General features: G+C 36.7%; 1 protein-coding gene across 1 annotated transcript in view; it reads right to left on the reverse strand.

Annotated features, from left to right (window-relative positions):
• Positions 1–2879: 2879 nt before the first annotated feature.
• The window catches only part of NUFIP1 (nuclear FMR1 interacting protein 1), a 46287-nt gene continuing 21674 nt past the window's right edge, over positions 2880–27492 (reverse strand). The window contains exons 7-10 of the mRNA XM_059143933.1: positions 22297–22490; positions 12675–12791; positions 4806–5023; positions 2880–3186 (exon numbers count right to left, since the gene is read on the reverse strand). Of these exons, the coding sequence (XP_058999916.1) occupies positions 3070–3186; positions 4806–5023; positions 12675–12791; positions 22297–22490 (646 nt within the window). The 3' untranslated portion in view covers positions 2880–3069. The remainder of the gene's footprint in view (positions 3187–4805; positions 5024–12674; positions 12792–22296; positions 22491–27492) is intronic.

Raw genomic sequence — 27492 nt, forward strand, 5'->3', positions numbered from 1 at the left:
GGAAATAGGTCATTGCAGAGAGTCCTGACAACAAACAAGAGTATTTCACAGTTACAAAAGACACAACTCACCAAAAGTCATCATATATTGCTTTCTTTCTTTCACATTCAGAAATCAATTCACTATATGAACAGTAAGACAGGAATGTAGACTCTATGAACAATTAATAAGCCAAATCCAAAAAAAACTTTGTATCCAAGAATAGGCACCCCTCCCTCTGAAAACACTCAATATTTACAAATATTGACCATGTATTCCATAAAGTAGAAACCACATGGGCTGTGTGCTAGGTGCTTAAAAATTTTAAACGCACTTGAGGAATTCCTGGGTTAATTGCTGAATCCAGCCACTGAAACTGAAATTACCCATTTAGAAATAAATGACAACAGTCACCAGAGCTCAAGACTGCCAGACACAGCCAAGGCAGTACTCAGAAGAGCGTTTTCCGTCTTAAATACATTTATTAGAAAGCAAGAGAAATTGAAAATAAAACTTTTTGCACAAAACCCTTTTTTTTAAATTTTTTTTTTTTAAGATTTTTATTTATTTATTTGACAGAGAGAGATCACAAGTAGACAGAGAGCAGGCAGAGAGAGACAGAGAGGAGGGAAGCAGGCTCCCTGCTGAGCAGATAGCCCGATGTGAGGTTCAATCCCAGGACCCTGGGATCATGACCTGAGCCGAAAGCAGAGGCTTTAACCCACTGAGCCACCCAGGCGCCCTGCACAAAACCCTTTAAAGCAGTGATTGTGAACATTCCTGGGGTTACAGAGGTCTGTGAAAGCAGCCTGAGAGTCTGAATTCATTTATGTAGTTAAAGTCTATGAAATTTGCATGCCAACCTATGATAAAACTACAGACTAAATCATGTTTTAGAATATCAACCCAGTTTTGTAACACTGGTTACTTCATTCTGATGAGATGGATTGGTTTAAGAGTCACAGCTATGAATAATATAAAAATTAAACTGAGTTCCTTAAAGTCAGGCAAGGCCTCATTCATTTTTATATTTTCAATCAATCCATGTTTCCAGTCGGCACCTAAGTAAGAACTCAACAGTGTTGTATAAACTGAATTAAGTAATGTGGTGGACAGGTAATTTTCTAAAACATGGGATTCACTGGAGGAGAAGAATGAAGGAGAGTAAGATCTGTATGGTGAAACACTGGCCTAAGTATGAATTTTGATCTCAGGTCTGTAGTATCACAGTGTTACATACCAGGTGCTCCAGGATTCTGGATAGGATCTTACAGAGGTCTTTCTTCAGGGTTGCCATAAGTTTTCTTACCTTTTTCTTGCAGGCAAGATTTATGGACTTCAAGAATCACAATGTCAGTCAGGTAACAGCAATTTTTCAACTACAACACACTAATTTTTAAAAATCCCAGTCAAAAGTGGAGAGCTCCAGCTCTAGCTAGCACAAGTGACTAGAACGTAAGATCAAAATCTTTGGTATTAATCAGGGAGATTCAAATTAAAACCACATTGAGATACCACCTTACACCAGTTAGAATGGCCAAAATTAGCAAGATAGGAAACAACCTGTGTTGGAGGGGATGTGGAGAAAGGGGAACCCTCTTACACTGTTGGTGGGAATGCAAGTTGGTGCAGTCAATTTGGAGAACAGTGTGGAGATTTCTTAAGAAATTAAAAATAGAGCTTCCTTATGACCCTGCAATTGCACTACTGGGTATTTTCCCCAAAGATACAGATGTAGTGAAAAGAAGGGCCATCTGTACCCCAATGTTCATAGCAGCCATGGCCACGGTTGCCAAACTGTGGAAAGAACCAAGATGCCCTTCAATGGACGGATGGATAAGGAAGATGTGGTCCATATACACTATGGAGTATTATGCCTCCATCAGAAAGGATGAATACCCAACTTTTTTATCAACATGGACAGCACTGGAAGAGATTATGCTGAGTGAAATAAGTCAAGCAGAGAGAGTCAATTATCATATCTTTTCACTTATTTGTGGAGCATAACAAATAACATGGAGGACACGGGAAGATGGAGAGGAGAAGGGAGTTGAGGGAAATTGGAGGGGGAGATGCACCATGAGAAACTATGGACTCTGAAAAACAATCTAAGGGTTTTGAAGGGGTTAGGGGTGGGAGGTTGTGGGAGCCTGGTGGTGGGTATTATGGAGGGCATGTATTGCATGGCGTACTGGGTGAATGAACTCTGTTACACTGAAAAGAAATTAAAATTTTAAAAAAATTCTGGGAAAAAAAAATATTTGGTATTAAAGGATCTATTCAAAAAGGGTTCAATTGATATGCTCATAGGATGAATTTTAATTAAATCTTAAAACTGGTTCTAAGGTTTTACTTTATTTTACAAACTACTGTTTTGCCTGTAAATTAGATGGGCTTCATTAAGTACCATGCTTTATATAGTTTTCAACAGAGAAATTTAAAAGGTCCAATTCTGAACCATAGCAAAAACAAGCATTTTCAGTGAATCTAAACATACTCAAAGGCCTTATCTATATTAATATTCCAAACATTCAATATTTGAAATATTTAATTAGTGCCAATAGGTGAATTTCAAAATATCCTTTGAAATAAACAGGGAAATTTTAAATTTCAAGACCTTTTGAATATATTAATTTGATACAGTTTATTTTCTAAATAATCTCCCTTGCTATGGTTAAGGAATGATTCTTGTTCTCCTGCATTAAAAACAAAATGAATATACTTCTCTCCCTAAGCTACAGTTTTGCTTAGCTGAATTTAACATTTTTAAAGCTTTTTTCTTTACTACTAAACCACCAGAGCAGACTTCCTTACCTGACAGCAATACATACAAGTAAATATAAATAACAGAATTCTGCCAGCAAATAACTATGCACATCCCCAACAATACAGACACAGTCTTAAAAATCAGTTATGTATTTATTTGCATAGATTCAAAGGAAAGATTTAAAAATCCAACATAACGTCCCATGAGGCCTACAATTTAATTACGAATCCATTTTTTTTTGTTTTGTTTTGTTTTTTTAAAAAGGTTTTCCTCCACTAACTTTAAGATGGGGCTATTTCACATGAGTGCTGAAACATCAGAACCTATATATCTTCAGTTTTTGCAGAATTAGTATTAAGTCCAAAAAAGTCCTTTTTGATGATGTACCGAACACACTGCAAAATCACATTTCTTTCATGTCGGATGTCCGGAGCTAAAAGCTAAAAAATAATAAATAAAACGATTAGCTGGTAAATAAAATATATCCTAAAATACTATATGTGTCTCCCCTATATAAAGAACAGAACAATAAAGATATATATATTTACATACTTACAACATAATTTTTAATAAATTTGTAATATATATTTAAGTAGATTATTATATTTAAATTATCTTGCTAAAAAACAATATAAGAACATTTACTTTTAACTTATACCAAGATTATCTAGCTTTTTGTATGGCACAAATGTTCACATTGGGCATCCTCTCTGGGAGTATGTAACAAAGGACAGGAAATACAGGTTTAAACGTCTGCAATTCTTTGATCCACAAATCATGTCAAAGAGGATCCTCCTAAACCCAAAGCTACAAACAGTATAGAAACTGATAAGCCGATACAGTAAATATAGTAATGATGAAAGCAGCAGTAAAAAAAATCCCAACATTCCTGGGCTTTTGTAACTTTTCACTTTTGTGCTTATTGTAATGGAAATATAAAAATCCCCCATATTTAGATGAAATACATAACCAAGGAATCATCTGTGATTTGTCAAAAAGGATAAGATCACTCAATTTATCTCCTGATGTCATTAGTGCAATAGAGAGACCTCACAAAGGAATGAACATCTAGTGAACAGAAGATTTAATTTAAAACTTAGGAGGTATTTTAAAAATGCAATTTACGGGGTGCCTGGGTGGCTCAGTGGGTTAAGCCGCTGCCTTCGGCTCAAGTCATGATTTCAGGGTCCTGGGATCAAGCCCCACGTCGGGCTCTCTGCTCAGCAGGGAGCCTGCTTCCCTCTCTCTCTCTCTCTCTGCCTGCCTCTCTGCCTACTTGTGATCTCTATTTGTCAAATAAATAAATAAAATCTTTAAAAAAATAAAATAAAATAAAATAAAAATGCTATTTACTTTATAGAAGCACTGAAATTTACAAAATAGATAGTCCATTCCAGATCAATTTAAATAAGAAGCAACTGTGTCTACATGTAATACCTCAAAGAGTGTAGCCACAGAACAGTTCAGCTACAGCAGAAACACTTAGCTGACAGGGCAAAAACAACTTTCACACATTGTCAATAGTTCTACAACTCTAGTAAAAATTTTGGAATATTTTCTATTACTTCTAGCACAAAAGAACTAGACCTTTGAACGACTTCATGTCCATTACTTAGAATCAAAAGATGTGCTGCTGCTTCTTTTAAAATTTGAAGAAATAGATTTTTCAGCACATCACACTAAGAATAAAGCCAATAATGCACAAAATAAACACATAAAAAAACTCCTTCTCCCTTCAGTCTGCCTTTGTGTTTAGTTGTGATTTCAAGAGAAACTTTAAAAATGTCAGTACACCTCAATACATATTTCCTTACCAATCAGTTAACTCTACAGATCCTTTTATTTTAAGCAGTTTTGAAAAGTATACTATTTCACATTTACTGAATATCAGCTGTACTCCAAATGCAGCTTCAAAATACACTAATGGAGTCTTCAAGGAGCAAATGTCCCTGGTAAACTTTAAAAACATGCATGCATGAACCCATGAGGAAACCCAGTGGCTCTATCTTTATCATTTGAGAAGAGCACAAAGATTAGAATGTAAAGAAAAATCATTTACCATTTCCAAGAGATATGGATGGTGTGTCCGTGGTTCAAATAATGTTTGGTAGTTGTGATCATCTTTTTTCCTCTTAGGTTTTGTCTTTTTAAAACTTTTCTTTGGGCTCTCATACTTCCTAGCAGTCTCTTTAGCACTGGGACTGGGTCTCTTAGGAGTATTGCTATGAAGAACCTCATCGGCCACCAGAATGTCTGCTTCAGTCTTAATGGGAGCTTCTGAAAGTAATGAAAAACAAATACAAAGATTAACCCCCTCCCCAAAAAAAGGTAAACTTACAAAATAACCAAAAAAGCCATAATACTCCCCCCAGCAGCCATAATACTGGCTACTTATTAATAAAAACTAGGCATTTTCAATGTAGTACCATATTTTTCAAATCAGAAATATAACTGCCAAGAACTGAAAAGATTACCATAAAGAGTTACAGAAAGTGATCTCTATGAAGGAAATAATACCAGACAGAAACAAAGGAATGAAGAGCATCAGAAATCATCAATATGTAGATAAACAGAAAAGACCTTTTTTTCTGGTTTAAAAAAGGTTTTAAAGATAACTGACTATTCTAAGCAAAAATAGTTAACAGTGCATGTAGGATTCATAACATCTGCAGGAAAACCTGATAACAACAGCACAAAGGAATGGAAGAGGAGAATGTATGTATATTGCTATAAAATTCTTAAATCCTATATGAAGTGGTATAACATCATTGAAAGTATATTGTTAGTTGGATATCTATAAACTCTAGATAGACCAACTCCTAAAAAGTAAAATAAAGAGGTCAACAAATAAACCTATGTTTGCACTGTCCTAATAGTTAGGCAGCATAAATCCAAAGGCAGGAAAAGAAGGAAAATAGAACAAAAGGTGTGACAAAAAGAAACAAGCCATATTAATAATTACAATATGTTTAAACAGTTTAAACATCCCACTTAAAAGAGTGATTGGTCAGAGTGGAGAGGGGTGGTAGAGAACAACAAGATCAACTATGTCATGTCTACAAGAAACCAACTTTAAATTGTAGGTAGTTCTTGCTTTCACAAACAGAACTGAGATTAAATCTCAGTTACCAAGGAAGTACAAAGCAAGGACTGCCTGCGACCAGTCACAGACTAAAAGTAAAAGGAGGAAAGAAAATTCCATACATACACCAATTATAAAAAGGCTGGATTGGTTTTATCAATATCAGACAAAGGAGACTTCAGAACAGGACTATAACCAGGGACAAAGAAGGGCACTTCATAACGATAAAGAAATCAACTCATCAAGAAAGCAAAACAGTAACACCTAATAACAGCATTTCACTATACATGTAGCAAAAGCCCACAGAGCTGAAACAAGAAACAAACAAATCCATTATTAAGGTTGGAGACTTTTAACACTGCTCTCAGTAACTGAAGAAAATTAAACAAAAAATGAGCAAGGATAGAGAAGACCTGAGTATGGCTAAGAACTCAAACTGACAAACATTCAACCCAATACATATTTTTGTCAGGTTCACATGAACATTCATTTGTGTTAGGCTACAAAACAAGTCTCAATGAACTGGAAAAAAAAATTGTAAGTGTGCAAATGTGCCCTCTGACCAAAACAGAATTAAAGTAAAATCATTAACAGAAAACTATCTAGAAAACCACCAAATCTCTGGAAACTATACAGCACACATCTAACTAACCCACATGTTAAAGAACAAACCACAAGAGACATTAGAAAACATTTTTATTATTTTTATTTATTTTAAAGGTTTTATTTATTATTTATTTGACAGAGACCGCAAGTAGGCAGAGAGGCAGGCAGAGAGAGAGGAAGGGAAGCAGACTCCCTGCTGAGCAGAGAGCCCAATGAGGGGCTCGATCCCAGGACCCCGGGATCATGACCTGAGCCGAAGGCAGAGGCTTTAACCCACTGAGCCACCCAGGCGCCCCTAGAAAACATTTTTAAATAATAAAAATGAAAACATAACAATTTGTAGGATGCAGCTAAAGCAATGCATGGAGGCAAATTTATAACTTTGGTTGCTTTTATTAGAAATGAAGAAAAAGGGCGCCTGGGTGGCTCAGTGGGTGGGCCTCTGCCTTGGGCTCAGGTCATGATCCCAGGATCCTGGGACCAAGTCCTGCATTGGGCTCTCTGCTTGGCGGGGAGCCTGCTTCCTCCTCTCTCTCTCTACCTACGTGCGATATCTCTCTGTCAAATAAATAAATAAAATCTTAAAAAAAAAAAAGAAAAAGAGAAAGAAAGAAAGAAAGAAAGAAATGAAGAAAAAAAGAAAAGAATTAAAAACTTAAAAAAATTAAAAAGAGGGGCACCTGGGTGTCTGAGTGGTTTGAGCCTCTGCCTTTGGCTCAGGTCATGATCTCAGGGTCCTGGGATCAAGCCCCACATCAGGCTCTCTGCTTAGCAGGGAGCCTGCTTCCCCCTCTCTCACTGCCTGCCTCTCTGCCTACTTGTGATCTCTCTCTCTGTCAAATAAGTAAGTAAGATCTTTAAAAAAAAAAAAAAAATCTAAAACACAAAACATGTTTAAAAAAAATTAAAAAGAAATGAAGAAAAGCCTAAAATCAATTATCTGAACTTCCACTACAGAAGGCAGAGAGTGAGAAGGGAATAAATAACAAAGTGAAAATCAATGAATTAGAAACAACCAAAAGAAGGGCACCTGGATGGCTCAGTTGCTGGACACGTGCCTTTGGCTTAGATCACGATCCCAAGGTCCTGGGATTGAGCCCTACCTACATCTGGATCCCTGCTCTGCTCAGCAGGGAGCCTGCTTCTCCCTCTCCCACTTCCCCTGCTCGTGTTCCCTCTCTTGCTGTCTCTCTGTCAAATAAATAAATAAAATTTTCCAAAAAAAAAAAAAAAAAAAAGAAAGAAACAGCCAATAGAGAAAAATCAATAAAGCCAGAAGTTGGTATACTCTGAAAAGATTAATAAAATTAACAAACAGCTAGCAAGACTGATCAAGAAAAAAAATTTTTAAATACCATTTAATAATATGAGGAATCAAAGAGAAAACATCATTATAGATCCAACAGATAGCACAAGAAAATATCTTTAAGTAACTGTATGCCAATGAATTTGACATCTTAGATGAAACAAATTTTTTTGAAAAACACAAATTACCAAAGCTGAACAAGAAAAAATAGAAAATCTAAATAGTCCTATACCTACTAAGAAATTTAATTCATAATTTAAAATCTACCCTCCCCCAAAAATACCAGGTAAATGACTCCACTATTGAATTCCACAAACACGAAAAAATGGTAGCAATCCTACACAGACCCTTAAAAGAAGTGGAGAAGGAAACAGATCCCTACTCATACCAAATCCAGACAAAGTCATTACAAGAAAAGAGAAACACAAACTAATAATCCTTTATGAACATGGAATAAATTATTAGTAAATCAAATCCAGTAATGTATTAAAAAGGTAATAATTGTGACTAAGTAGATTTTATTCCAAGAATACAAGACTGGTTTGATACTTGAAATCAATCAATGCATTTCACCATACTAACAAAATAAAAAAGAAAAACCATATGATTAGTTGAAAACTCACAAGTTTTAAGGATCCCCTCCCCTCACCCCCAAAATGGTTATTCTGTATTTTTGACAAGCTGATGTGATATAAAGAGTTCGATTCTAGAAGTTGGGAGACTCAGTTCAAATGCCTGAACAAAAGTGTAGGAGTCTAATCATATCCCTCAAAACCTTTACACCCAAGTGTTAATTGCATTAGAAGGGAAATACAGGGTAAGTATTTTAAGCACAAACCCTGGTCCCAAACTTCAAATTCTAGTTCCATCACATACCAGTTGTGATCTTGGAGCAAGTTACTTATCTCTACCTAAATATCCTCATAAATAATGGCACCTACTTCATGAGGTTATTATAATACTTAGATGAGTCAAGCACATAAAACAGGGCCTGACACAGAATAAGCACTATGTAAGAATTTGCTATGACAGGGCACCTGGGTGGCTCAGTTGGTTAAGCATCCAACTTTTTTTTTTTTAAGATTTTATTTATTTATTTGACAGACAGAGATCACAAGTAGGCAGAGAGGCAGGAAGAAAGAGAGGGGGAAGCAGGCTCCCTGCTGAGCAGAGAGCCCGATGTAGGGCTTGATCCCAAGACCCTGGGATCATGACCTGAGCTGAAAGCAGAGGCTTTAATCCACTGAGCCACCCAGGCACCCTAAGCATCCAATTCTTGATTTCAGCTCAGGTCATGATTTCAGCGTTGTTAATGAGATTGAGTCCCCATGCTGGGCTCTAAGCTGAGCATGGAGCCTACCTGAGATCCTCTCTCCCCCTCCAACCCACTAGAGTGCATAGGCGTGTGCATGCTCTCTATATCCAAGAAAAGAAAAAAAAAAAAGAAAGAAAGAAAAAAAGAATTTGTTGTGATGACCACAGTTTTGATATGCCTTCAAAATGATGGAAAAAAGAAAAATAATTAGAGAAATGTAACAATATAAGAATGGAGCAAAGAATTCAAAGTGGTTTATAGAGTTCAAAACTATGCGAACAGTAGCAAAAGGCAAAAAGAAAAGCCAGGGTACTACTCTCTATTATTTCCTTCCCCTTCAAGCATTAATCTTCTGGGCGCCTGGGAGGCTTAGCTGGTTAAACGTCTGCCTTCGGCTCAGGTCATGAACCTGGAGTCCTGGGATGGAACACCAGTGGGGAGTCTGATCCTCCCTCTGCCCCTCCCCTGCTCATAGTTTCTCTCTTTCTCTCAGATAAATAAGTAAAATCTTAAAAAAAAAAAAAAAAAAAAAGAAAGAAAAAAGAAAAGAAAGAAAGAAAAGTATTGATCCTCCAATCCAGGAATACAAAAGTCAAAAGAATCAGAGCGTACACTGTCAATTTTCTGCTAAGGAATGAGGAACTGAGACTCTGTATTTTTCTTGAGGCTCACAACATTTCCCACCTTAGAATCATATTTTAATGTAATATTTATCAATCCAAATAAATTTAAAATATAACCAATGAATTTTTTCAAATCTATAAATCACATCTTTTGGTTTGTGGCTTTTTAAAATGAGTTTTCAAAATGATACAAGATGGGATTGGGAGGGAGACAAACCATAAGAGACTTTTAATCTCACAAAACAAACTGAGGGTTGCCAGGGGTAGAGAGGGAGGGAGAGGGTGGTTGGGTTATGGACACTGGGGAGGGTATGTGCTATAATGAGTGCTGTGAAGTGTGTAAGCCTGACGATTCACAGACCTGTACCCCTGGGGCTAATAATAAATTATATGTTAATTTAAAAAAAAAAAAAAAGAGTTTTCAATTTGGAGGACACCCAGTCCTAGCCCACACCAGTTTGAGAAAAAAAAATTTGGAGAGCTACAAAACTGTGCTTAACTTCTAACATGGCAAAACAAAAACAAAAAACTAACATGCAAAATCCAGAACAGATATCAAACTAACCCATTTGGAAATATCACTCACTGAAATTTTCTTTTATATGTTACGTATAAAAGTTACGTATAACTTAATGATCTTAATGATTCTGATGTCCCCAGAGCCAAGCACAGCCTCTTGTTTTCCTTCAGTCTTTCTTGAGGGACCCCTTCCTTGTTTAAAACTCATTCTGGAACAGCAATGGTCACATTTAAGATACTCTATATACCTTTGTATCGATTCCCAAGTCAAGACAGATTATAACTATGATGATCCAATTGTTAAAAATCTGTGAGGAATCAAACTGCTCCTCTCCATTTAGAATCCACTTAAATAAGCAGCCTTCTAGATGCTATTTCATGGTTCAGAAAAGCCCACTTTATTTCTTTGGTTTATTTCTTCCAAAGTCCCTATGTGTCGATATCCTATCCCATAGCCCAGAACTTACAATGGAAGTTGGAAACTTGCTGGTGACCTGGATGGCTTAATAAAGCTGAATTCAAACTACATATAATAATTCTGAAGCCTTAGGAATATAAGCAAGGGGTTTTTCCTTCAGGCAGGACATTGTAGACAATTAGTAAAAATAAATTCATGTAAGATAAAATGTATCTTTTAATAGATAAATACCTTCTCTTATCTATAAGATAAAGCTATGCATTTCTGTGCAGTAAGACACTAAATACAACAAAGAGAATGACTACAATGAAAGGCAATACAGCTGGCTTTTTTCAGATTTTTAAGTCCCTAAACCTAGGCTTTCTATCAGCTCTCTCACATACTAGCTTTGTAAACTTATCTTCTTTAAGCAGAAGTTTCTACAAATGAAAGAGTGACCTCAAAAGATCCCTCCCAGTTTCCTTCCTTTCTTCTAATTTAAAAATGGTGGCAGCTCCTGGGTGGCTCAGTCGGTTAAGCATCTGCCTTCAGCTGAGGTCATGATCCCAGGGTCCTGGGATTAAGTCCCTCAGGCACTCCTTGCTCAGCAGGGAGCCTGCTTCTCCCTCTCCCTACCACTCCCTCGTTTGTCTGCTTGTGCATATGCAAAAAAAGACATGAGAATGAAAGTATTAAATGTTTTATCTTGGGAGAGAGAGCAAGAGCATTAGTGTGGCTTGTTTTTATAAGATTCAGTAATGTGGTACCAGCTTTCATTGCTATCACCTGTCATAAAAACACACGATAAGCAGGAAATGTAATATGTGTTTAAAGAATAACTCCATCTTCTATCAGTGTACTGGAAACAAGAGTAAAGAAATAAATACTGTTATACTTAAAATCAAAATAAAAACAAGAAGAGGCAACCATCTGTTAAGAAATACCTGATAAAACCAAAGTAGTTTATATTTCAAAATTCAAGTAGCTTTTAAACAGCTACCATAGTAAACCATGGTCCATTAAAAAAGAAGAAAAAAATCCCTATGTTACAGATATATCTAAACATTATCCTTCACAGTAAATGCCAACTTGTTCTCCTTCAACATCTTCCAACTATACAGTGATTATCTCTAGCTTAATTAACATTAAAAGTGCCACCATCGTCATCCAATTACATTAAAATCTTCCCTTCCTTCTACACACTCACCTGTAGACCCTGTATTCTTTATCTTCAGTACACATCTAGTGCAGAGACAGACACGTGAATTCTCTCATAGGTGGTAAAGCCCAAATAAACTTACTGTGCAGAGCCAAGTTTCCACAACAGAAGGGCAAGACTTATTCACTAAACATATGCTGATTATTTATATGAACCGTGGGTTTAGCATTGCCATGCTACAACAAATCAACAACATACAACTTTGAAGTAACTCTAAGAAAAGATGCTAGATTAAGCTGGTTTGTTGTCATTTCTAAAGGTTAGACATATATCCTGTACTGTACATCACCAATTACTTAGAAAGAACCTTGAAAGGATTTCGTTTCATCCAGTCTTTAAAACACACAGGCTAATTTGACACAAGAATAGAGTTACTATGTTCTCCAAATGAGGTAATTTATGTAAATGTGCTCCATAAAAAAAAATGCTCTACATACATGTAAGGAATTCTGTCATTCACTTTTTTACAAAGGACCTCTTTTCACCGACCAAAGGTGCTCTAAATATGTTAAGACAAGGGCTCTTGAGAGTAAACAGAGGAAATTAACTTTCTTTGCTGTATCTTTTAGAATTTTCTTTGACTCCATTAGTGAAACATTATTTCTTCCCCTTCCTATCCTGTCATATTATTTTTGCCTTTTTCTCCCAGACTAGCAATACATTTCCTCATTTCTCAAGTTTTCCTTTATCCCATGCTAACACCAAATGAAAAATGTGAAGATGAAATAAAGAATATGCTTAAAACATCTTGTCCTCAGAAAGACACACCTGAAAGGATGCTACTGGTGCAGAGTATACACCAAATTCAAAAAGCAACAAAACAAAACAAACCCACCTGTAACAACTGAGCCCATGACTTACCTTCTGGCTCACTGTCTGACCCTGAGAGATTGCCATAACTGCTCATAAGTGAGCACAGGGCTGGTGTCACTTCCTTGGGTATAACAGTGCTTTGCGGTTTCTCCTCTTTATCAGACTCTGAAACAGAATGGGAAAGAAGTAAAACAGTATACCAAACACATCTACCACCAGAGCAAAGAAAGCTGATAGATTCCCCACTGGTTCATACATTAGTGAAAAGAAAGTCATTTCTGATCATTTCCTTAACCTTCCCCCAAAACAAAATTCAGGAAACCTGGACATTTTCCCTTGGTTTAAACCATCGTGGTCAGAGAAGCTACTTGCCCCAAAGAGAAGACAGAAGGCCAGTGGCAGCTATAGCACAGCTAAGTTACTTACCATGCTTCACAGGTTATGAAATTTGGGCCTTCTCTAAATTAATTATACAGTTTTTGCTACTAATTAATTTTATTTTATTTAGGCTATTGTGCCATTAATTAATTTTATTAAAGTAGTAGGAAGGCCAAGGCCAGAAATTCATTTAATTTCACTGGATTAGAATGACTGGCTATAAAAATTAGATTTAGGAATAAATAATATAAGTACCTTTTTGGTTTTTATTTTATTTTATTTGAAAGAAAAAGAGAGAAATATTGGAAGAACAAATGGGAGGAGGGCCAGAGGGAGAAGCAGAATCTCTGTGGAGCAGGGAAGCTGACATGGGACTCCATCCCAGGCCCCTGGGATCATGACCTGAGCCAAAGGTAGACACTTAGCTGACTGAGCCACCCGGGCACCCTACCTTTTTTGTTTTTAAGACTAGCTTTGAGAGCACAAATAATATTTAAACCATTCCATATATAAAGGCTTACTCAAAGAGGTATACTGCAATGAATTCACCCAAAGTTTATATTTAGAACTTCTAAGAATTTAAGTAAACAAGCCAAGCCAGAGAATTTAGTAAGTATCAAAGAGCCTGCCAAAGGCAGAGTTTGATCATAGCCCAGTGAGCCTAGTTGTAGCCTCAGGCAACCATTTATTACATTTGTTTTTGGCAGCTCTAAAAATGTATTAAATCTAGTCTAAACAACCAATAAAAAAATAAAAAGCCTGACTGAAGAATGAAGACAGGAAGTAACCTGTCTATGTAATGTACCAGCTCAACCCACATCCAATATGAAACATTTCAAGGCAGCATTTAGTATTCACCAAGTCAGTCTAGAGGAAAACAAACAGGTCAGTAGGAATGGGGGTATACTTCTATGTGAATAAGGAACTACAACCTACTGGTGGATGAAATTAAATCCCCTCTCCTCCCTCCACCCATCCATATTATCCTGCGCCATGCCTTCTGAAAACTGCTGCTTGTCAATTTTAAGCTTATGATATTTCCTCCTGAATTAATAAGGGGAAAGAAAAATAATGCAGTTCTACATACAAATTATTAGTGGACTAAACAAATCTATAACAATATTAATATAGAGACTATTCAACTCACTGTAAGATAATAAGCCCCACTGTTATTTTCATCTAAGACCCCAAGAGAGATACTAAAAAGCACAATACAGTTGACTGTAACGCTCTTTAAAAGTATGAGCTTGTATTAATCCTTAGGAGGTTATAATTTTCACTATTAATTACAGATGAGAAAACCAAAATTCAGAGAATCTGAGTAATTTTTCCTTCAGGTAACAAAATTATACAACAGTTGGATCAAAGTTAAATCTGGGCTATCTGACTCCAAATCCCAATTCTTAACTAATGGGCTAGAATCTCTCCTATAGATACATAAAATCCTCCTTATTAAAACGAAGCCATCCTACCAAAATGTCTCTATGATTAATAATAATGCTAATAAATGCCCTTTCTTCTACCTACAGTTCCATTTCTCTGTTCCCTGTAATAGCAAAATTTTGGCTCCAAATCCCATTTCTTTTTTTTTTTTTAATTTATTTTTTTAATTAACATATAATGTATTATTAGCCCCAAGGGTACAGGTGTGTGAATCGCCAATCGCCAGGTTTACACACTTCACAGTGCTCACCATAGCCCATACCCTCCCCAATGTCCATAATCCAACCACCCTCTCCCTAACCCCCTCCCCTCAGCAACCCTCAGTTTGTTTTGTGAGATTCAGAGTCTCTTACGGTTTGTCCCAAATCCCAGTTCTTAACTTTTGGGCTGGAAGAGCTCCTACAGATACTTAAGGTCCTTTTATTAAGATGAAGCCATCCTCCCAAAATGTCCTACGGTCAGTAATAATGCTAACAAATATCTTCTTCCAGCTGTGGTTCCATTTCTCTGTTCCCTGTTATAGCAAACTCTAAACAACTATCTGTTGTACTTAGATGTGAACAAGTACGAGCTACAGGAGGGAAAGAATTTGGCTTTGTTCAGTACTGTATCTTCAGAGCCTAGAACAGTACGTTAAGCGCTGAACAAATATTTGAAGAACAAACTTGCGGGAATAAGTAAAGACGTAGTAAAGACGTATTCAAAAAAGTCTAACTGGCACAGGACGATAGGGCTAGGAAAAGGTGGAGCCACAACACAAACCTAATTCTGTCTGGATTCAAAGCCCATTTTCTTCCTTTCTTTCTTTTCATTAATAAAATGATTCCATTTTTATTTTTAAAAATCATACACCAGTGATATAAAAAATATTAAAAGGATATAAAACAAAATGTGAGCAGTGGCTATCTCTGTAAGATAGTAGATTTTTTTTTAATGTTCTCCAGTTTTTTGTTTTTATAGTCAGAATATAATAGAAAATAAAATAAAGGAGAAACTAAAAAAAAAAAAAAAAAAAAGTAATAGAAAAACATAGGAAAATAAACCCTGGAGGAATCACTCTCCTCCAGGAAAAGTGTTTCCTCACAATTCAGCTCAAGAAGCAGGGGGCAAGGCGTTAATAGGCCTACATATAGCCCCTTTTCCTGCCTTCCCTTTTTTAAAAAAACTTTGTATTTGAAACAATTTTAGATTTACACGAATGTTGCAGAGATAGTATAGAGAACTTCCATACACCCTACTATATAGCTTCCCCTCCCTTACATACTCATGGCACATTATCATAGCTACCAAATTAATGCTGGTAGAACACTACCGAAACTACAGACTATACTGCGATTTCACTAGTTTTTCCACTAATACCCTTTTCTTGCTTCAGGATTCAATCCATCATATCATATTATATATTTAATCATCATGACCCCTTATCTGTGTCTCCTCTAAATCTGTGACAATCTGTCAGTATTTCCTTGTCTTTAATGAACTTGACACTTTTGAAGACTACCGGTTATTGAAGAATGGCCCTTAGCTAGGGTCCATCTGAGGTTTTTTGATGATTGCACAGAGGCTACGGATTTTAGGTAGTGTCCTTCCTATCACCTCATACCAGGAGTCCATCACATCAACATGACTTATTACGAGTGATGTTAATCTTGAGCTCTTGGTGGTCTGCCTGGTTTCTTTGTTATTAAGTTACGATTTTTCTCTTTCATTTAAAAAAAAATGATTCATTAAGTCTAGCCCACATTCAAGAGGAAGGGAATTAAGCTCCCCTCTCTTAGAATAATGAATATCAAAGAAATTTAGACATGTTAAAACCACCACAGTAGGGGCACCTGGGTGGCTCAGTTATTAAGCATCTGCCTTCAGCTCGGGTCATGATCCCAGAGTCCTGGGATAGAGCCCCATGTCGGGCTCTCTGCTCCAAGGGGAGCCTGCTTCTCCCTCTCCCCCACCCCGCCTGCCACTCCCCTGTTTGTGCTCTCTCTATCAAATAAATAAATCTTTAAACAAAACAAAATAAAACAAAAAAAAACTACCACAGTAACTAATATTTAGTGAGCAATATTTTGAAACTACATAAATACCACGTTTTAAACTTTTGCCACTAATTTTACCATTCATCAGTGAGTTTTGCCTGAAACAACTATTACTGTGGTGTTTTAATGGTGACTTTTAATTCCTTCATTTTTTTTACATTTATTAATTAGAATTTTTCTGAAAGATCTGTCCCTCCTTCCCCATTTCTTATTCACATCAATATGGACTCATGGGTATTTATTAAATTCTTTGGGTTATAATCTATTATTATTTTCTTTGTGGCTCAAGTTGTTCCAACTTAGGCTATTCAGGCACTTTCCAGTTGGTCCCTATATCTTTCTGACATGCCCACAATCCCGATTGTTTTCTGAGAACTTTCTAACCCTCTGGCACTACTAAGATCCTCTAGGTTCACTTTGCATTTTCTCTGTCCCAGCTCTACAATCAATCATTTCTCCAAAAGGCTCTGGTTTCTTCAACTGGAAAATGGTAAAACCACAATATGGATGCTTGGTGTATTCACTACCAGGACTGTCACAAAGTTCACTGTACTGGAATGTCTCCTCCTGGGTAAGAGTTTGGAGTTCACAAAATGAACAAGTACTCCCCTAGGTTGTTCTCCCTCAGTTATGTTTCAGGAATCCATGACACACAATAACATTTTGAAAAGAGGTATCATCCTTTTGGTCCTATCAAAACATCCCCTATAGTGATGTTTCATCTGAAAAGGGGGTGGGGGGCTGTTCCCACAGTCCCTTGGATCTACTAGCAGTTCGAATATAGGCATTGTCAGCAGTTGGAAAGATTATGTTGAAGGCACTGTACTGGCTAACAAAATAATACTGAAGAAAATTTACTCACTTTTTAACAAAAACAGCCAAAACACCTCTCTAAACTAAAACATGCCAGTAAAAAGACAGGAGCAATGAAGACGATAAAATCAAACTTTAGAATGATTATAAAATACCTAGCAACACTTCTCCTAAAGTAAATCTCACCTCTCTCTCATACACAGATATCATGTGCCCTCTGACCAAATATATACATATAAATCTAAAATTTATCACCAGACTATAAATTTCTTGAAGTCAGGGAGAAATTTCTCTGAATTACAATGATGGACAAGCAGAATGTAGGGCCTCAAGTAAATCCCTATTAAAATGAAAAAAGGGGGACGCCTGGGTGGCTCAGTTGGTTGAGCAGCTGCCTTCGGCTCAGGTCATGATCCCAGCGTCCTGGGATCGAGTCCCACATCGGGCTCCTTTCTCGGCGGGGAGCCTGCTTCTCCCTCTGCCTCTGCCTGCCATTCTGTCTGCCTGTGCTTGCTCTCTCCCCCTCTCTCTCTCTGATAAATAAATAAAATCTTTAAAAAAAAAAAAAATGAAAAAAGGAAAACAAAAACCTTCCCTTTGTGAGTCTTGGTAAGTATAAACACTAGTGGTAAAAGCTCTCATCTGGGTTCTTCCTACATCTTCTTTCTTTACTTGTCTTTCCCCGTTCATCTCCTTACTATTTTCTATTGCCTTTAAGAAGCGAAACACAATTACATGCTCTAGCCGCAAGAAGATTTATAGACAGATTAAGTACCTTAAAGAAAATGCAATTCTGCAGAAAAAGTCACCAGAAAAAATGGAAACCTTGCTTTAATGGTGTCCAACTCTCAAAAACAAACATTAACAATGAGCATTCTTAACAGCTGATATGCTAGCTTATGTTCTTATTTTAACATTTACCTTTTAAACACCAGAAGCCCAACTAACTTAATATCCCCCAGGGTTCTATGACAACAGCTATATTTACACTGTAATGAACGACTAACAAATTGCGTCTTTTTCATTTTGTGGGCGCTGAGGCACTTCAGTCAGTGACACTTGACGCCCGTTACTGACCAGCTCTTCTCCCTCTAGCTCAGACAACACTTATTAAAACCACAGGTCAGGAAAGTCATAAAACATGTTGTATATGCATTTAAACAACGGCCACAAAATAAATGTGGTCCTAACTATTGAAATAGCAAAAAAAAAGATTTAAAACAATAACACCTTGAGGAAACTAGTTAGCAGAACACACAAGGAACTAAAAAAGAAAAAAAAATACAGCACCATTGAGATCATCTGGTGAAAACAGGCCATATTTAAAACTGATAAATTGGGAGACTCCAAATGACAGGCTTTCCCTTTGAAACACTATCAATCCCCAGTTTAAAGCACCTGCACTAGTAATGAGAGTTCACATACTACCAACCAGCACAAAAAATACTGATTTTCTAAGCATGATCTGAAGTCTGTAAAGATCCTCAAGAACTGCTGTCTTGTTTAAAATGTGATGCTGGCTTGGGTCATGATCTGAGGGTCCTGGGATCAGGCTCCATGTTGGGCTCCCTGCTCAGTGAGGAGCCTGCTTCTCCCTCCACCTCTGCCTGCTGCTCTGCCTACTTGCACTCTCTCTCTCTCTGTCAAATAATAAAATCTTTTTTAAAAATTAAAAATAAACAAATAAAATAAAATTTGAATGCTGTTATCTAGATAAGGTTCTGAGCCAAAAAAAAGGAAAAAAATGTAAGGTATCAGGAGATCTTCATTTTACAAGTGAAATTAGTGATAAAAAGTACTAACTACCACCCGAGAGCACAAACAGGGCCACATCATTTCAGTGGTGCCCCACCAATAAAAACCCGAATAATGAGCACAACTGATCTTAAGGTTGGCTCACCCTGGCCCAGGGAGAAGGAAGCTGCCTCCAAACAAGTGTAAGACTGAGAGATGAAGAGAGCAGACATGCTGAGAATATTCAGGCATGAGAAAAAAAATGGTACACACAGATTTTTGTAGCTATACCTGGAGTGAAAAGTTGAAGAACCAATGGTCTAAACATTGATTTGGAAAACGTAAATAATCCAGAAGAAATCCCAAATAAAGGATAATATAAACTTAAACAAAATCTTTCCTACAAAATTAAGTTATCCTAACTTAATCATTGGTTTTTTTATTTCCTTAATGAATAATATTATGAATTTATAACTTACTTGTAAGATTTTTATATTCAAGACTTACATAATCATCTTTGACCCTGAATATAGGTGTATTCCTATCTTTGACCCTCAGTACAGGTAAAGGCTTACACATTTACACCAAAACAAAATTACTTGAGGTCTCTCATACAACTGCTTGGACATAAAAGAATCTGACTAAACACTTTCTACCATGACAATAAAAGATACTATTATCTCTCACATCGAAAGCATCTCCTAAAGACCTAGATACAGGCTTAAGTAGAGCAAAATACATAATGATCTTTATGCTGGTATTTCACCAGATTACCATATACTGAAATACTTCTTTAAAAATGAGAAAACAGGAGCACCTGGGTGGTTCAGTCAGTTAACCATCTGCCTTTGGCTGAGGTCATATCTCAGGGTCCTGGGATGGAGCCCCACATCAGGCTCTCTGCTTCTCCCTCTCACTCCCTCTCTCTGTGCTCTCCCTCTATGCCTCTCTCTCTTAAATAAATAAAAAAAATTCTTTTTTTGGTGTGTTATGTTAGTCACCATACAGTACAAGATTAGTTTTTGATGCAGTGTTCCATGATTGTTTGAATATAACACCCAGTGCTCCATGCAATCCGTGCCCTCCTTAATACCATCACCATGCTCACCCAAAATAAATAAAATATTTTAAAAAATAAAAATAAAAAATGGGAAAACAGAGGGGGCCTGGCTGGCTCAGTCCATAGAGCATGCAACTCTCAATCTCAGGGTCATTAGTTCAAGGCCCATGTTAGGTATAGAGATTAAAAGAGAGAGAAAAAGGTAACAATTACCTATCTACCAAAGCTAACAGAATAAAGACTATTCAACATTACAGACTCCCTTAAATGTTCATTTAGAGAATTGCATGAAGTGAAGAATTACATAATTTTCAGATTAGTAACTTACTAATTTTAACAGTAGTCTTTGTATTGTGTTTCAAGTATTTTGATGACATGAAAGCTTGTATTTGGATACAGATGTTTTTTATCATCAAGGTCACACACTGTAAATCTGAAGAAGTGTGTGGGTTCTAACACCTTCTGAAGGAAAGAAATCAGTGCCCAAGAGTAAACTCAGCTCTGGCCCCAAATGTCATCTGCCTTTTCCCTGCTATCAGCAAGGATACAAAGATGCCTTTTCTAAACTCTCTCCCACATCACAACTATCCTAGGCTTATACATTTTTTTTTTTTTTAAGATAAATTCAGATTTCACATTTAAAAGAAGCACAGTGTCTAATGGAATCAGACTCTTAAATTCAAACTCTGGCACTGTTGCCAATGAACAGCTGGGCTAAGGTAAATTACCTACCTGTGTTCCTCAGTTCTAAAATGCAAGTAGCAACAGTACATATGCATTGTAAAAGGAAAAGAGTTAACAAGTATAAAGCATGTAGAGCACTGTAAGTACCTTACTCAGTAAGTGTTGGCTGGTGTTAAAATAATTATTATTATTCTAACTAAATTATATATTATTCTTAGCCCAACACTCCCTATGCTAAGATCTTTTCCATCCTAATTCAGTCATTGAATTAGTTATTCCATTTCTTGCCAACCACAAGTTTAAATATTTGCCATGTGTTTATCACAGAAGCCATTGTTTTCCGAGTTAAACAGTGCCTGCTAGTATCAGTCCCCTCACTAATACTACTCCTTTGCAGAAGAGAAAATACATATAATAAGATAAAGCCTCATGATGATATTGGAAGGAAAGGTGGTAGAAATATTTACATTTACATTTTCATTTTTTATTTTATTTTACTTTTTTTTTTAAAGATTTTATTTATTTATTTGACAGATAGAGATCACAAGTAGGCAAAGATGCAGGCAGAGAGAAAGGGGGAAGCAAGCTCCCCGCTGAGCAAAAAGCCCAACGTGGGGCTTGATCCCAGGACCCTGAGATCATGACCTGAGCCGAAGGCAGGAGCCTTAACCCACTGAGCCACCCAGGTACTCCTATATTTTCATTTTTTAGAAGGGAAAATGGAGCCTCAGAGGCTGGATGATATCTCTGTGTGGTTAGCAGCATTCTGGTCCTTTAATTTCTCAATTTATTAAGCAAGAGTAAGGGAATTCAAAGCTAATATAAAGATATTCTACACGCTAAGGAAGAATAGTATCAAAAACAATGAAATAATATTATTTACTCAAGGAGATCATATTCATGCTCAGCAGCATAAACAGTACTGGCTTCCACTGAAATTAGCCACCTCGTAGGTGGGGAAAAATTAAGATAATTAAGCAACTCTGAATCTACAGCATCAAAACATTCAAAACAATTTTTTTTTCCCCAAAGATTTATTTTGGAGAGTGAGAGTATGGTGCAGGGGCTTGGGGGGCGCCAGAGGGAGAAAGAGAAAATCCCAAGCACAGTCCCCTCTGAGCACTAACCCTGACATGGGGCTCCATCTGATGACCTTGAGATCATGACCTGAGCCAAAAATCAAGAGTTGGACACTTAACCGACTGAGTCACCCATGCGCCCCCATACAGAACAATCTTAAGAACATTTCAAAGATTACACAATACTATGAAAATTATCCAATAAATATCATCTTTCTTCTACATCCTGCCTGCCTCATGCACCTACTCCCCAAGATTCAGAAATGAGGGTTTTAACAAGACACTCCTACTACAAACAAAAACAAAAGCATCAGTCTTTTTTTTTTTTTTTTTTTTTTTTTTACATACTTGCCATTAAATTCTCCACAAACAATGCCGTGAAGCATCAACTTCAGCATCACGGTCTATACACTTATAAACACACTACTTTCCTTTCAGCTTACCAGAATCCGTGTTTACCAAAACACCCAGAGGGTCTGAATTTGCTTCAGGTGGATCTTCAGGCTTCGCATCACCCAAGCAACTGCCAGATCCAACGGCTGCTTTCTGTCCAACGCGGTCATTTTTCCATTTGTGATGCCTGTGAGGACTTCTAATCTTTGCCATCTGTGAATGTCTGGACATCCCCTTCATCTTGCTGGAGTGAGAAAAATGCAATTCTATATATAAAAGGCACTGACCTCTCAAGAGAAATCTAAAGGAGAGTACTGAATGCAAAAGAAACTTAGCTGCCTTATCAATTATTTGTAGCCTAGTACATTAAAGAAATCAAAATAAATAAACTCAACAGCTTCCAAAGACAAGGAATTTTATGGCAGACCTCTAAAATAACATACCACAATATACTATCCTTTATCAATTCTGAGATGCGTATGTCCTCCCATATTCTAACCCCTCTGAAAATGGTCTATGTTGTATGATCAACAGCAGGTCAATTTAACTGGCAAATTTCTTTCATTTTGATTGTACATGAAAGTATTTCTTAGCTTTGAAAGAGTGGTAACTCTTGTCTATTCATTCTCCAGGAGTCTTAAAAGTTTCTGACACATTTACAAATATGCTGCCTTGTTTGATCTTCATGACAACTCTTTGAAAGTAGGTTAGACAGATTACTATTCTCTTCTCTTTAGAGGATAAACTTAAAGATCATAAACTGAGCACAATTTCACAGCTACTTCAAATCAAGTGCCCTCTCAACAACTATAATTACCCCTCTTAGAAGGAAAACAAATGCTTGCCTGAGCATATTCCAAGGTAAACTGTGTAGGAAAAAATTTTCAAAAAAAGGTTCACTGTATGTTTTCAATAGACAACAATACAAGTTATCCTTTAGTAGGGCTGAGTTTTCACAAAAATACATGATTTTTCTAATTTATCATTTATTGGCAGAATTCTTTTTTTTTTTTTCATTAATAATGCAGGCTGCAGTTAGGAATACAGAAATTTGAAATCTGGATTCAAATCCCAATTTGCCACCTACTAACTGTGCCTCTTGGACAATATTAATATCCCTGCATTTGTTTACTCCCCCACTTGTAGAAGGGAATCAAAGAGACATAGAACTAATAATAAAGTGCCACACTGAGCTCTTAATAAATGGTAGTTATTATCACAACAATTTCTAAATAATTTTCTAAACTAACATATTTGGTTAATATTTCTGCAATCCAAAGATTCTTAATTTTTTTAGGGTCACCATAATCCTTACACAGTCTCATTCCAAAAATCATGTATAAACGCCAAACTTTGCAGAAAACCATGGACCAATTTCCAATATGCAAGCACAGAAGTCAGGCCTCAACAGTGTCATCACAGGTAAAACAGGTAGTTTCTGCCTCTGGCCCACTGGCCCCATGAAGATAATGAAGAGATGGCACTTTCCTTAGGTTCCCATTCACAAATGGCTTTTAAATGATCATCTTAAAATATTCACATTAGTAAGAATGATTTTTTTTAAGATTTTACTTTTCTTAAAGATTTTATTTATTTGAGAGAGAGACAGAACAGAACAAATGGAGAGGAGGGGTAGAGGGAGAGGAATAAATTGACTCCCTGCTGAGCAGGGAGTCCAATGTGGGACTCAATCCCAGGACCCTAGGATCATGACCTGAGCCAAAGGCTGATGCTTAACCAACTGAGCCACCCAGGTGCCCTAAGGTTTTTTTTTTTAAGTAATTTTTTAAAAAATATATTTTATGTATTTATTTGACAGAGAAAGAGATCACAAGTAGGCAGAGAGACAGGCAGAGAGAGGGGGAAAGAAGGCTCCCCACTGAGCAGGGAGCCTGATGTGGGGCTCAATCCCAGGACCCTGAGACCATGACCCGAGCCGAAGGCAGAGGCTTTAACCCACTGAGCCACCCAGGCGCCCTTCTTTTAAAGTAATTTCTACAGTCAACATGGGACTAGATACTCACTCTAAGATCAAATCTCATGTTCTACCAACTAAGCCAGCCAGGTGCCCCTAGAAAGACCTTTACCTGATTGGTCAATAAGACTTCATTGAAAGTGGTATATCTGGTATTTGCACTACCCTACCTTTAGGGAGTAGTTCCTTTACACTGTTTATTGACAATCATTTAAAAGGAAAAGTTTATTTAATCAGCACTTAAAAATACTTACAAAAAGTATAATGTAAATAAAGATGTAGATACACATGAAGTAGAGAAATAAGGAATAATTATAACTAAAAAGCTAATAGAGGAGAAGTAAAATATTAAAAAAATATTCAATTAATCCAAAAGAAGGCAAGAGGGAAGGGGGTCTCTGATTGGCTCAGTTGGTTAAGTTTCCAAGTCTTGATCTTAGGGTCATGAGTTCAAGCCCCTTCTTGGGGCTGGGCATAGAGCCTACTTAAAACAACAACAAAAAACAAAGGAAGGAAATAAAGAAAAAAATAGGACATATTTTTTAAAAAATAAGACAATGGTAGACTGAAACCCAACTGTATTAGTAATTATTTTATTTTATTTTTCTTAAAGATTTTATTTATTTATTTGACAGAGAGAGATCACAAGTAGATGGAGAGGCAGGCAGAGAGAGAGAGGGAAGCAGGGTCCCTGCTGAGCAGAGACCTGCTGCGGGACTCAATCCCAGGACCCTGTGATCATGACCCGAGCCAAAGGCAGAGGCTTAACCCACTGAGCCACCCAGGCGCCCAGTAATTATTTTAAATGTAATTAAAAGATAAAGACTGTTGGCCTAGATAATAAAAAATAAGACCAGGGGTGCCTGGGTGGCTCAGTAGGTTAAAAGTCTCTGCCTTCGGCTCAGGTCATAATCCCAGGGTCCTGGGATCGAGCCCCGCATGAGGGTCTCTGTTCCTGCTTCCTCCTCTCGCTCTCTGCCTGCCTCTCTGCCTACTTGTGATCTCTGTCAAATGAATAAATTAAAAAAAAAAAAAATAAGACCAATTACATATTCTCTAAGAAAATATATATATTTTCTCTAATATATATTTTCTCTATATATTTTCTCTCTATATATATTTTCTCAGAGAAAATATATATATTTTAAATACATAGATATGAAATTTAAAAGGAAAGGGTTGAAAACGCTACCTTTCTCCAATGCACCATATTGCCACCAGCCATAAATCAGGAGACTATTTACCAGAGGCTCTATTGTGGACTGTATTCTGTTCTGTTTACCTATCCTTGGACAATGCCATACTACCTTCATCTCTTTCTTAGCTGTCTGGATCCTCTGGGTTTTCATGTAAGTCTTAAATCTTACCAATACTAACCTCCCCTTCTACCGTGCTACAAAGCAAAACAAAACTTTCTGGGATTTTGATTGGGATAAATTTGGAGAGAAAAACATATAGAGTCTTCTAGTCCATGAACATTACATATATCCTCCATTTATTTAGGCCTTCATTTTTGAGCAACATTTTATAGTTTTCAATATAGAGGCCTTACAAATCTTTTGTTAGATGTTTTCCTAGGTATTTGATATTCTGATGCTATCATAAATAGTATCTTCTAAACTTTCATTTTTAATCATTAATAGCATATAGAAATCCAACTGATTTTTTAAATACTGATTTTATATGTATTCAGCTCCCTTGTTAAATTCACTTTATTAACTCTAATTATAGATTTGCTTGGATTTTTCTTACACACACAATCATGTCGACTTTTAATAGCTGACAATTACTTCTTCCTTTTCAAATTTTATATGTCCTATTTTTTTTTTGCTTTATTATACTGTCCAAGACCTCCATTATAACATTGTACAATATACAAGACTATATATTTTAAGACCAACTCTTAAAATGAGTTGGAGAGGTACCTAAGTAGCTCAGTTTAGCTTCCAAATCTTGATTTCAACTTAGGTCATGATCCTGGGGCTGTGGGATTGAGCCCTACATCGGGCTCTGCACTGGGTGTGGAGCCTAATTGAGATTCTCAAAATTTTTCCAAAACTGACAAAAACTATAAACCCATAAACCAAGAATTTCAACAAATCCCAAGCACAAGAAACATGAAGAAAATACAAAGGCACATCATTATCTAATTGCTTAAACAGTAATAAAGAAGAAATATTAAAAGCAGCTAGCAAAAAAAAAAGCATTTTATATATTGGAAGAAAATAATGATTAATCGCAGATTTCTTTGGAAACAATGCAAATGAAAGGACAATGGAACAAAGTCCTTAAATTAAAAGAAAAAAAAAAAAACTAAAACTAAACAAAAAAGCCTGTTAATAGCCAAACTATGGAAAGAACCTAGATGTCCATCAATGGATAAAGAAGATGTGGTATATATATATATATATATATATATGTGTGTGTGTGTGACACACACACACACACACACACACACACACACACACAATGGAATACCATGCAGCCATCAAAAGAAACAAAATCTTGCCATTTGCAACAACGTGGATGGAACTAGACAGTATCATGCTGAGCAAAATAAGTCAATCAGAGAAAGACAATTATCATATGATCTCTCTGATATGAGGAGTTTGAGAGGCAAGGTTGGGGGTTGTGGGAGATTGGGAAGGAAAAAAAATGAAACAAGATGGGATCAGATGGGAGACAAACCATAAGAGACTCTTAATCCCACAAAACAAACTGAGAGTTGTGGGGTGAGGGGATAGGGATAGAGTGGCTGGGTTATGGACGTTGGGGAGGGTATGTGCTACGGTGAGTGCTGTGAAATGTTTAAGCCTGATAATTCACAGACCTGTACCCCTGGGAGAAATAATACATTATATATGTTAATAAAATAAATAAATAAACCTGTTAAACTGGAACTGCATATCTAGCAAAAATATTTTTCAAAAAGAAAGGCAAAGAAAGACCTTTTTAGACGTACAAAGCTGAAAAAATTCACCTCCGCAGATCCTCACTACAAGAAGTGCCAAAGAAAGTCTTTTAGGCAAAAGGAAAATGCTATCAGATGATGGATCAACACTAAAGAGTGAAGCATACCAGAAATGGTAACTACGTAGGTATCCCAGCCTTCAGCTAGGCTAGATTAGCCATCAGCTAACCAACCCTCAGCCATGACTGAGCCTTGTCAAGATCAGCAGATATGTCTAACTGAAGCCCAAATGACCCCAGATGTCTAAACAATTAATACTTATTGCTATATTGGGGGAAAAAGGATACCCAGTAAGAGAGT

This window comes from Mustela lutreola, chromosome 13, assembly GCF_030435805.1.
Source record: "Mustela lutreola isolate mMusLut2 chromosome 13, mMusLut2.pri, whole genome shotgun sequence".
Lineage (NCBI taxonomy): Eukaryota > Metazoa > Chordata > Mammalia > Carnivora > Mustelidae > Mustela > Mustela lutreola.